The sequence below is a fragment of the Carettochelys insculpta genome, chromosome 1 (assembly GCF_033958435.1).
Source record: "Carettochelys insculpta isolate YL-2023 chromosome 1, ASM3395843v1, whole genome shotgun sequence".
Classification (NCBI taxonomy): Eukaryota; Metazoa; Chordata; order Testudines; family Carettochelyidae; genus Carettochelys; species Carettochelys insculpta.
Window position 1 is genome coordinate 171,907,579 of NC_134137.1, and position 12,512 is coordinate 171,920,090.

At 43.8% G+C, this 12,512-nt stretch overlaps 1 protein-coding gene across 1 annotated transcript in view; it reads right to left on the reverse strand.

The window, feature by feature from the left end:
• The window catches only part of RRP1B (ribosomal RNA processing 1B), a 32,037-nt gene extending 25,547 nt beyond the window's left edge, over positions 1-6,490 (reverse strand). The window contains exons 1-4 of the mRNA XM_074995484.1: positions 6,296-6,490; positions 4,779-4,861; positions 1,502-1,559; positions 594-679 (exon numbers count right to left, since the gene is read on the reverse strand). Of these exons, the coding sequence (XP_074851585.1) occupies positions 594-679; positions 1,502-1,559; positions 4,779-4,861; positions 6,296-6,434 (366 nt within the window). The 5' untranslated portion in view covers positions 6,435-6,490. The remainder of the gene's footprint in view (positions 1-593; positions 680-1,501; positions 1,560-4,778; positions 4,862-6,295) is intronic.
• Between the last annotated feature and the right edge of the window lie 6,022 nt (positions 6,491-12,512).

Sequence of the window (12,512 nt, forward strand, 5' to 3'; positions counted from 1 at the left end):
AATTGGAAGACTAAACACTCATTTGATTTCACTGTATATTTCCATTAAGCAGGTATTTTATGCTTAAAATAAGGCTTTAAAAATAATTTAGCTAACTACAATACTTAATGATTATACAATATTTCCTGTACCTCGGAATCTAATATGCAGAAGTAAAAGTTTAACTACCACAGATTGTAACGTATTTGGTTTTAAATGGCACCTTCTAGGAAAATCGCAAAAATAACCTAACATGCCTTCTGGATATCATTACCAACGATGCATGTACTTAACCTTATCCCCCAGGTATACGCCTGCAGAAATGCAGTCGATGAGGAATACTCATGTGGTATAAAGCTAAGCAGAAGTATAGGATGTACAGGATCAGGCATTTACATAAAAATAATGCAACGATTTCTAGATTTGCCATGGTCCCTGATTACATGCCTAAAAATACTTTGTGCGTCCTTTTTTCTAAAATCCTTTTGCTAGAACATCTACAAACACATATAAAGAGATGGCAACTCTCCAGTACAATAGCAGGATACTTTGTCCATACAAAATTATTATATACCACTCCCCCATTCCCACCGACCCTAAAAAGTTTATATTACCATGTAGTATTTATCAAGACGCAGTCTGTCTATCCCATTCCATTCACGGTTCATGGTTTGCCAAAAGGTCTGAATAAACAGGTACTCTGCAACAGAACAAGAAGAGCAAGTGTACATGTTCCACACCAATACCAATTTATTTTTATTGAAAGCAACCTACCAAGACCTCTTTTCCAATTCAATTTTTTTTTTTTTGCACGCTTCTCCACATGCTTGTCCAGAACTTTTATCACAAGTCTGGAAATACATACTCAAGATTATCATGAGGATAGATACAATACAGACTGTAAGGTGCTCAGATACTACAGTAAAAGGGGGCGAAACAAGTACTTTATATAGACAGGTGCTGCAAACATTTGAAGTGACTGACCTTTGTAAAAGATCATATGAAAAATGTACATCTATGCAAAGCAGAACAAAGTGTTGATTACACACTAAGTTGTATCGGTATCCATTCTGGCCCTGATTCAACAGAGCCATTAGGTGTATTCTTTATGCTGAAATAGATTGTTACATTTCAAAAAACATTTCTATGTTTAGCTGAGGTGAAAAATACAAAACACACCAGCAACTAACTAAAAATGAAGTAGTAATACAAAATCCTAAGATTGTCCTTCTATCCATCAGTTTAATATGAACTTATGTCAGAGTTTAAAAAAAAAACAGTTGTACTGTAAACAAACTTTATCAAGACAAAAGAATCATTTGGATTCTGAAAATGTGACAGAACCCTACCTCGTACATCAAAATCACAGGCAAATCTGGGATGACAGCTGGAAAAGAACGACAAAAAAAACCCCAGCAACCCTATCTTTAACTCTTCTGGATTCTGTGACAACTTGCAAAAAGTTCCACTCTGAAGTAAAAAAAAAAAAAAGAAAAAAAAACCAATGAAAGAGCAAACTTACGAGCCTCTGTATTCTGAATGACATGTATAAGTTGGGAAATAGTACTTGATAGTTCCTCCTGAAAAAATATAAAATATAAAGTTAGCACCTTGTTTCAGGGTTTAGACTCCTCACCTGAAGCAAAACAGCAGAACTGCAGCCACAGCATGGAAATAGCAGTTAAGACATTTTCAAGCTGCATTTCTGTTGGTATGAGACTTCTCTCATGTTTAATCCAGGGCTACCAAGGATCTGTTCATCCTGACAAGTCTACAAAAGAACTGCTTTCCACCAGCAGATAAAACAGGAGAATAAACACTCACCTTTGAGTTTACAAATCTGTTTAAAACCTTACAAACAGTGATTATGTGCAGTATGCAATTATGCACAGCACACTACATATTCTCTACAGAATGAATATTAGCTATGCAAATAGAGGTTTACATTCATAGACTCATAGAACACTAGAATGGGAAGGGACCTCAAGAGGCCTTCAAATCCAGTCCCCTGCCCTCATGGCAGGGCCAAGCACCATCTAGACCAGCGGCTCCCAACCATTTCCAGACAGGGACCCATTTTGACAATTCAGGAAGACTTGGTGACCCACGACAATTCAAAAACAGGGGAGAGGGGGAGGGAGCAGGGCCGTAAATGGCTAATTTTGTGCCTGAGGCAAGAATATAAAATTGCTCCCCCTCACATTTACACGTTCATAGTAGTTATTTCATAGAATAAGAAAAAAATACATTAATAATAATAAAATAGCAATACTATGTTTGTTATAGTTTATTTTATTATTATAATTGATCTGAGTTGTGTGGGGGAAAGACCCTCATCCCCAAACTGCTCCCTCCCCACTCCCCCAGCTTAAACCCTGCACTCAGAGGCTGGAGGGAGTCACACTCAAGCTGGGGGAAGTCACACGCAGAGGCTGGAGGGGCTGGAGGCGGGGGAAGATACAAAAAAATGAAAACTGATTAATCAGCTGCACAGAACAGAAGTGGTGGGGAAATTAATTACTGCGAGAGTCTATTAAGTGGCTTGCCTGGGATGACTACAAATATCAAAGGTGGAGAAGCTGTCTTTGTAATGCATAACTGCATCAAAACACTCCAGATCCACAAACCAGTTAGTTAGCATTTTAATGGAATGGGGCATTCTGTCAATGACCTAAAGGTATGTGTGTTATTGAAGAAGAATTATCGCACCGTTCTGGAAAGGGAAACAGCTGAGCTGGCTTTTATATTCAAATTCGGCACATTAACACATGGTTTAAATCATGATGGGAACTTTCTGAGTCACTATAGGGGCTCGTCTGCATACTTGGCTCAGTCTACTTCTTGACCTTCCCCCCGACCCCTCCACTCTCTGATTTGCTCACCTTGATTATCTTTTTCTGATTTGTCCTCCTTGCTTACTGTTTTTGGTTCTCTGTGCCTTAAATATTGAGTCTGTTCTGGTTTGGCTATGGTCTGAAGAAGTGGGTCTGTCCCACGAAAGCTCACCTAATAAACTATTTTGCTAGTCTTTAAAGTGCTACTTGACTGCTTTTTGTTTTGATAGTGTATAGACTAGCACATCTTACTCTCTGTTACTGCTTCTCTATTGATAGAGATAGTTGCTGGATGTGGCAGCATCAAGGAGCTGCTAATGGCTTCAAGGGTCACATGCAGCTCTGAGCTAATGGTGACTCTGAACAAATCTAATTGCGACCCATGTTTGGGTCCCGACCCAGAGGTTGGGGATCCCTGATCTAGACCATCCCTGTTAGATATTTAGCGAACCTGTCCTTAAATATCTCTGATGATGGACATTGTTGCAAGCAATTAATTTACTAGGATTTGGAGCAATTTTAAGGTCAGGAATTAACATCTTCCTCTATCAAAATAATAATAATATACAGAGATACCTGTGTCATAGAGCTAGAAGGGACTTTGGGAGGTCACTGAGGCCAGTCCCCTGCTCTGTTGGCAGGATCGAGCACTATCCCTTTTTTTAATCTATTTACCTCAGATCCCTAAATGGCCCCCTCAGGGACTGAACTCACTACCCTAAGTTTAGCAGCCAATGCTCAAACCACTGAGCTATCCCTCCCAATATGGGGGCGGGGGGGAAGGGAAGAGGCACGTAGCACTTTAAGGACTAACAAAATAATTCATTAGGTGGTGAGCTTTTGTGGGACAGAGCCACTTCTTCAGATCATAGCCTTACCAGAACAGACTCAGACCCTTTAAAATGCTACATGACTGCTTTTTTGTTTTAATAGAATACAGACTAACATGGCTCTCTCTTGGTCATCCTCCTCTATGCTTGCATAGTGTGGAACACAAAGAGGCACTGAAGTTGTAAAAGAATCTGCAGACAACATAAGGAAAGAAACCTGGTATTGGATGGAGTGCCACAAAACCCTCTTAGAACTGAAGGTAAAGGAGAAAGTTATCCAAACTTTCTGGCCAACACTGTTGCATTAAAAAAATTAGATTTGGGCAATTAGGACTGTAGGAGGGATCAGCTTCACAAACTTATGAGAGAATAATGAAAAAATATACCACCAAGAATGGATTACCTCACTTTAGTTTCCTCCCCAACTTTTTTTTTTTTTGAAAGATCCAAACTTTCTTTACAGAGTCTTCCAAAGGTAGATGACAAACTGTGATGTTCCCTACTTGATCAGGCTAGAAACTGTAACAATACAACCTGAAGCTTGCAGAAGATTAACACTGAAGCCAAATGGCAACAGAAGCAAGGATTCCCAAAATCCCCTGGGACAAAGAAAAGAATTTTCTTGTGTAGCTTGGGGAGATGAAAGGGGGAGCCAACAAAATTTTAAAACTGGTTTAAATCAGACACCAAATGTGCTGTACTTAAAGGATTCCTACATTGCTGACAGAGCAAATGTGATAGGTTACATGCAAACCAATACATTCCCAGTTGGTAAGTATACATGATAAAATTATGTGAAAAGAAAAAAAAACAAACACCATTTCCAAGAACATGCTGCTGAAAACTCCAAGCCCAATTACACTCCCATTTGAGAAAATCTACAGATGCCTCCTTCAGTAAAGGGCTTCTAGTTATGTTGAATTCCAACTTATCCTTATGAATGAAACATGGCAAGAGTTAATCAATCAGTGCTAATAACCAAAATGAAACAGAACCTGTGCATTCTAGAAGGGTATCCATTACATACATTCAACTTCCTTCCTACTCCGCTGCAACCCAAAAACAAAGCAAACAAAAATACCATCTTGCACATACACGCCAAACACGCCGCCACCACCACCACCACATTACGTACCTGTAATAGAGGCTTATCCTGCATCCACACACAATAAAATAGTCCTTTCCATATTTTTAATAATTCTTCTTGGCTGAAGCCACCTAGAGTAAAAGAAAAAATATGCATTTGAAAGAAAGCCACTTCTACCAAATGCAGATTTCTCATTTTTGGTTCACTTGCTTCCACCCTTTTAAGTTCTTTTTGGGCAAGTATTTTTTCCTCTTATTTTGAATGGAACTGAAGGTAATATGACAATTTTGCTCACGAAAAACAGGGGTTAATGCAGTGATACAAGACCTTTAAGCCTGCAACTTGCCTCATATAAAGTAACAAAGGTTTTGAAAAGTCACATCTGCTGCCAATTACACACAATTATCTCATGGTAGATCTACGCTACAGTGATACAACTATGGAACTGCACCTATAGTGCCATAATATAGATTCTTCTGAAATCAATTAAAGGTTTTTTTTTCTGTTGATATAATTAATCCAATTCTCTGCAAGGCAGTAGCTAGGTTGACAGAAAAATTATTTTACTTACCTGGCCACATTTACACTGGAGGGTAAGTCAGAACATGTATGGAACTCAGGGCACGAAGTTCTTCAGAGTGGACACTACTAGGTCAATATACCTTTTAAGTGTAAATTAGGCCTGAGGCACATGTCAACTCTGAAGCATGCTGTCACCGAACAGTTCTTCAGTCACCTAACTACAGTGCTTCATATGTAAACTCAAATGCTTGTATTCATCTGGTAATCTAGTTTACATGCTATTTCAAAAAGCAAATTTGATGAGCAAGCTTAAAATCCATTCTGGTTCTAGAAGTAATCCCCATTTTAAATACAGAATCTTTCTGAAACCTGTAGTATTTCTAAAGCCACAAGAAACTAAAGCATACCCACCGTACAAACCCATCCAGTGCAGAAATGCAACTGTCCACATTACACTACTTGAAACCTCTGTTTTTAAGAGCTGCAAATCATCCCTCCACATTTTAATGATATATGTTCGGAAAAATAATTATTGTGATAAATGACAAAGTAATATAAAATGAGACTGAGCAGTGAGCACAATAATCCTCATAGGAAAATGCTGGAGAGTGCAAGATGTTGTATTCCTATCTGAGCAGCAGCATCCCTTACTGATTCCATCCTAAATTGGCCCTGGTGCACCACACACCATGTGCCTACTATTGCACATCCCCCTTCTCAGAGAAACCCCAATAAGTTCCACCGGCCTCGGTGACTCCATTTCCTTTCACTGACTCCACTTGCTTTCCCTAACGCCACTGCCTCTCAGCAACCTGGCGCCAATGTCATTGCCAAACCCACGTCTACTCTGTATCCATGCTTCCTGTGGCGCCACGTGTTTGCCTCACCTACTCCGTCCCTGACCCCATCCATGTGCGACTTCTCAGCCCACCGCTATTTTGCAGTTGCCACTGACCCCACGACTCGCCTCCCTCCGACCCCGCCTCAGCACCACGTGCCTGCCCCACCGCCGCCCAGAACCACTCGCCTCCCTCAGGCTTTACCCGCCAGGTTCTGGGTCCTGAGGCTAATGTAGCCGCGCAGCTTCTTCACCGCCCGATCCCGGCTGCGCTTGTCGTTGGCGGCCAGTCTCTGCGCGAACTGGATCTCGGGCGGCTGCAGCGCGGCGGCAGCAGGAGCCATGATCCCCGTTCCACCATTCCCCGTAGCTCCCCCTCCCGCTGCTGAGTGGAAGGCTTTCCTCCCACCGGTCCCCAGGAACCGACCAACGCGTTCCATCGAACGCCCGCTGATTGCGTCACAACCGCTCGCTGTCGCAAGAGTTCTAGGTCTCTCCGGGGAGGGTTCTGCTCTTAAAGAGCTAGTTATCATTTGGAACGGTGCTTTTCCCGGCGGGGAAAGGTACCAGTTGCAATTTGTGCCAGAGACACAAACCCCCACGGGTGGAAAGTGAATTATTTTAGCGTGTTGACTGAAATCTGAAAGACCCTCTTTAACAAAAAGCATTCCCCTACAATTCTGATATTTATTTTAAACTTCCTTTGTTTTGTATGAACAGTTCTGACCAGACCAGCCAACCCCCGTTAAGAAGTATTTTTATTATATCAATTTAATAAATGCAGATGTGAGGCAGCAACCAATGTAGGCCACTGCTACAAGTGGATCTGTACAGGTGAGTTACGCCTTCCTGTCTTTAGCTACTTGAGTAGGCATCATGCACAAAGAATGATGTTCATGGTCAGGAACAACTTGAAGTAAGCAGTCATGTAAAAAGTGTGTGGGAGGAACTCAAGCTTAAATGTAAAGATCCCTTAAACTCCAGTGCAATGCCTAAATCACAAGACCATTCTCCCTACTTTGCAAGTACACAGTGTTTTTCAGCTTTAAAAATGTTATATGGAAAACAGTCTATACAGTCTTCCCCTGCCTTATGAAGGCAATTCGTTCCTGAAAAACCCCTCTTAGGGTGGATTCTTGTAAGTCAAAAATATGATTACCATTAATTTCAATAGGAAAAAAATTTATGCGTTCCTGAGCCCCAAAATTTACACCCATTTATGCTAAAACAACACCAAATCCCATTAAAATGAACACAATTACTTCAATAGTTAACATCAGTTATCATAACACAACCTAAGAAGGCATTTTCCTTTCATTAATTACAGTACAAAAAATGGGGAGGGATATCTGTCAGGAAGCCAATGCCACCTTGTTTTGCATCATCACCAGGATGTGGTAGCTGGGCTGCAGTAGGAAGCGGGAGTTCAGGAAACGCGCGGAGCTCAGAAAAGTCCTCCTGGTAGTGTAGCCTGGGGAGCACAGCCCGGGGTGGGGGGCTGTCCCAGGTGCAGAAACGGGGCTGCGAGAGGAATGGAAATCAAAGAGCGCTTGAGAGAGGGGCGCAAAGCCTGGTAGCTGCCCATGGCCGCAGAAGCCGGGCCGGTTCAAGGGGGCGGTCAGGGCAGAGCAGGGCATGGGGAGGCAGGACGGCCTGAGCGCAGCTTAGGTTAAGCGAGGACGGGGTGGTGCCAGGGGCTGGCCGCATGGGGAGCTAGGCAGGCGCAGGCACAACGGGTCCCCAGCTGGCGAGGGGTGATACCTCGCTTGTGTGGGGCTGCACGGTGGAGAGGCCCCGCCGGCGACGGCTGAGGCAACGGAATGCTGCCCCGCCAGCGACGGCTAAATGCGACGGAATGCTGCAGGCGGCAAGCAGTGCCCGAGGCACAGCTGCGCAGGGTGGGCAGTGGTGGCTCCCTAGCTGCCCGGGGGGTGAGTGGCAGGGGTGGGGCCGGGATGTGCTGCATGCCCAGCATCCGCATCTCGCAGGCAGGAGTGCCTGGGAGCCTGTGGCCGCCAGCCACGCCATGGCGTGACACTGCCGCATCACTGAGGCGTAGACCCAGATCAGCCACAGCAGTGTATCCTTATAAATTGGATGAAATGCCTTGTAAGACAAAGTAGGGCTATTAAATGAAACTCCTCGTAAATTCGAATTCTTGCAACCTGAATGGGCGTATCTCAGGGTACGACTGTATCTCTGATTTTCATTTTCAGACTACTTATTTCTTCTAGTCTTCCAATAATGAGACTTTTTATGTATTCATTCAGGAATGTCATCGTGCAATAAATTCTGTTTGGCTGGACCTAGCTGCAGGATTCGGACCCAGCCTAACTAAAACTGTACTCTTAAATGCTTGTAACAAAACAGGAAATTCTGACTTTCATCCAGACGTTTTGCCTACTTTCTACTTTAAGGCACACAATCAGTTTTAAATTCACACTTCTGTTTGAAACTATTTATATCTACAGTACTATTAGGGAAGTTTACCAGTTTTTGTCAATTAACTTTGGTGGTAGCCAGTCATGGTAGGGCTGTGTGGTGGGCCCTGTGTTAAAATAGTTAACTGGTTAAGCTCTATCGTTTAACCAGTTAACCTTCTTAACATCCCTTACTACTGTAGTTACAAGTAACATCTAAGGGTATATCTATACCAGGGAATAAAGTCAAATTTGTTAAAGCTGATTTTTAAACACTCAATTTTTATAAAGTCAAGGTTGAGTGTCCTGACCAGCTCAGAAAGTCGATTTAGTATGTCTCCACAAGGTTACCTGAATCCAACTGTGGTAGCAGTGTATTGTGGGCACCTATCCCACAGTTCCTACAGCTTTGTAGCAATTTGGGATTTTTGTGCCAGTGTCTTATGGGGAAAAAAGTCACTGCAAGCGGGTCTGGATTTCTGATGTCAACATCCCAGAATGCATTTCAGGCACCTCCCCTTTCCAGCTGGGAAAAAAAATGGCATTTTCATGCAGTTTTCATCTTGATTGCCAGCTGCCATTAGAGACACTAACAGGGATCCTAGTATGCTTCAAAGTTTGATGCAGTGTTTTGTGCTCAGTTCCCACACTGAAATGCAATATCTTTTGAACATCAAGCCCATGTAGTATAAGCTTATTGTTTCTGGGGGCATTGACGGACATGAATCTCTGAAGACAAGAACCGCAGAGTTTCTAGCTGCACTGCAATCACTGTACAGCATGGAGCACAAGTTCTAGAGCCGCAAAGCCAGCACAGCCAGGTGGGACTGCATTGTTTTGCAATCATGGGACAACCAGCAGTAGATGTGAAACTTCCGCATCCATAAGGCCACTTTCAAACAACCTCGTGAACTTCTGTTTCCCACCGTGAAGAGCAGCGATATCAGAGTGAGACTTGCTTTGAGAGTAGAGAAGCATGTGGCAAGTCCTTTTTTGGAATTTTGTAATGCCAGACAGCTACCTGTCAGTGGGAAATCAATTTGGTGGAGGCTGTTGTTATCCAGGTAGCCAAGGCGAACAACAGGCTTCTGCTGCAGAAGACAGTGACTCTGGGGAATGTGCGGGAGGTAGTGGATGATTTGCTGCTATGGGGTTCCCTAACTGTGGTGGGGCTGTAGATGGAATGCATATCTCCATCCTGGCACCAGACCACCAGGCCTCAGAGTACATTAACTGCAAGGGGTACTTCTCTATGGTGTCGCAGGCGTTGGTGGATCACAAAGGTCATCAATGTGAGCTGGTTGGGAAGGGTGCATGATGCACAAATCTTTAGAAATTCTGGTATGTTTAGAAGGCTCCAGAGTAGTATTTTCTTCCCAGACCAGAAAGTTAACATTGAGGGTGTGGAAATTCCCATTTTGATTTTGGGTGACACTGGTTACCCCTTGTGCCCTTGGCACATGAAGCCCTACACAGGCATCCTGGACTCCATAAGGAGCTCTTTAACTACATGCTGAGCAGGGGCAGCATGGTGGTAGAATGCACCTCTAGCCATTTAAAGGCCAAGTTTAGGTGCCTTATGACCCTCTTAGACCTCAGTGAAGAAAACACTACCCTCGTCATTGGGGGCCTGCTGTATTCTTCCTAACATTTGCAAGTCAAGGAGGGAAAGTTTCATGCCTACCTGGGGAGCTGAGGCAGAGATCCTGGCAAGAAATTATCAGCAACTGATCCCAAGGAAAAACAGGAAAGCCCAGAAAGAGGCACTGAAAATCAGGGATGCCTTGAAAACCATGGTTGTGAATGAGAGTGAAAGGCATTAACTGGCATGCCCCTGCAACTATGCTATTTCCTTTTCCTTTATGAACTCTCCCATCAACCACAAGACAACCAGCACCACCCACCCAACCCAAAAGTATGTTAACCAATAAACTTAACTCTTTTTCCAATAATGTTTTTATTTACAGGGGCGCTAATGGAAGATTGGGGCATATACGGAAAACAAAGGATAATAAGGTCATAGTGAAAGGTTAGCCTTCTGATGGGTGTCGATTTTGCGGGACTATGAAGCAGGGCTCTCTGTGGTCTCCCACGGCCTTGTTCTGGGTCCCCAGTGAGAGGAGGGTGCTGAATGTGTAGAGGGATGAGGTATGGAAGTGGGGGCATCGACTGGATGGGGGATGCAGAGTCAGGAGAAAGGCAATGGGCTTACTGGGTTGAGAGAGCTCTAAAATGATGGTGCCTGGAGTGGCTGGGGGATTCAATGCCTTGTGCAGGGGAGGAGAATGAATGAGTAAGAGTGGCATGTGTTGGTGGTGCCAGGATTGGCTTGGGGATGCTGTGCCTCTAAAAGAGAAATGGATGGGGGGGCATGTAATGGGGCATTTGTGCACAGGGTGGATGGTTAGCTGACTTTTTATCAAGCACAGTTTCAGTTAAGGCAGAGGTCACTGATTATGATTAGTCTATCAGCAAATTAATTAATTCTGTCTGCTTGCCCATAAAGGATGTGAATGAGTCATGCATTCCTTCTTGAGGGTCCATTGTTTTTTTTCTCCAGTCACAGAGCTGTGTTTTTAACTTTGTGACTACATCAGAATAATTTTCCAACAATTCATTCCAGGTCTTCTTCTTCCACATTTGATGCAACCTCTTATCTGATAGACTGGGCCCTCTTTGTCTTTGACCAGGGTCACCTGCAAATAAAACAAATTTAGAAATATTAATGTCATTAGCAATAGCAACATTTTATTCTTTACTTGAAACAAAGACCAAACTGACAGAAATCATTTCTGTCTGTCTCTATGGAAGAACACAGTGCAACTGCAAGGTCACTCTGGTTATTCTTAAGACTGAAGACAACATGATTCCAAGTAGAATGATTTCAGCTCTTCTACAATGGAAGTCTACCCTCAACACTATAGTAAGCTATCCTCAGTTCACAGGGAAAAAAAAGTTCTTAAGCAATGCTGGAATGTGTGCATGGTAGGGTGTGTGCGTGGTGTGTCCTAGGGTCACCAGTCCATGGAGGAGTGGATGGCTGCATTGCAGCATTCTTAAAGCCTGTTGGCCTGGTAGGGAACAGGGGTTGCCTGGAGCGGCTGCTGCCTAAAGTGGCACCTGGATCTTAAAGTGGCTACTCCAGGAGTTAAAAAATTATCAAAAGTAACTGGGGGCGTGCACATGAACCATGGGAGGGTCGGCTCACCTGCTGGCATTGGAGGGGGTGTGGGGGATGCTGCTGTGTGTGTGATCACCTGCCGGCCTGGGAGTTGGAGGTTGCCAGGAGCGGCTGCTGCTTAAAGTAGTGCCTGGGCTTTAAATCAGCTGCTCAATGACATGCATAAGTTTTGCTCTGCAGTGGGTAGGTCACAGGCAAAAAATCATTAATGACTCACAAAAGTTCTCATGCATTCCAGGTGGCCAAACGAGATATCAGCCTCATCAGACTAAAGTGATAAGGAAAGATTGCTCACTCTCTCTGGGTACCAGGTTGGAAAATTTGAAAGAATGCTCCGTGGGGCCATGATTCCAGATCACTTCCTGGTGGCTTAGCAGGGTAAGGTGTCTTGCTGTGGAAGCAGGAACAAGTCAGGTCTTCCCAAAAGTCTTGTGAGGAGAATCTGCAAGTGTCTGTCTCAGACCTTCAGCTTTTTGTCTAAACAGGATCTGCACTCCACCCCCAGAAATATTAACAAGCTGTTCTAAGGGAAAGGCTCATAGACCCTCCACCCCACAATTGCAGCATACTCTTTACCAGTAGAAGAAAAGCATGCTTACCAGAAGTGACCTCTCCAGGGTCTGGGTTAGCCTCTAAAGCCACTGCCTGAGTTAAGGGGATGGGATCCACACGCTCCAGCTGGACAAACAGCTCCTGGCTTGCAGGATCACATGCTATTCTGGAGTGGACCCCCCTGTCATCCAACCCTTCCACATCAAGATGCGCTTCATCATCCTCCCAAGGAGCACAGTAGTCAATGTGACTTCTGGGGGAAGAGGTGA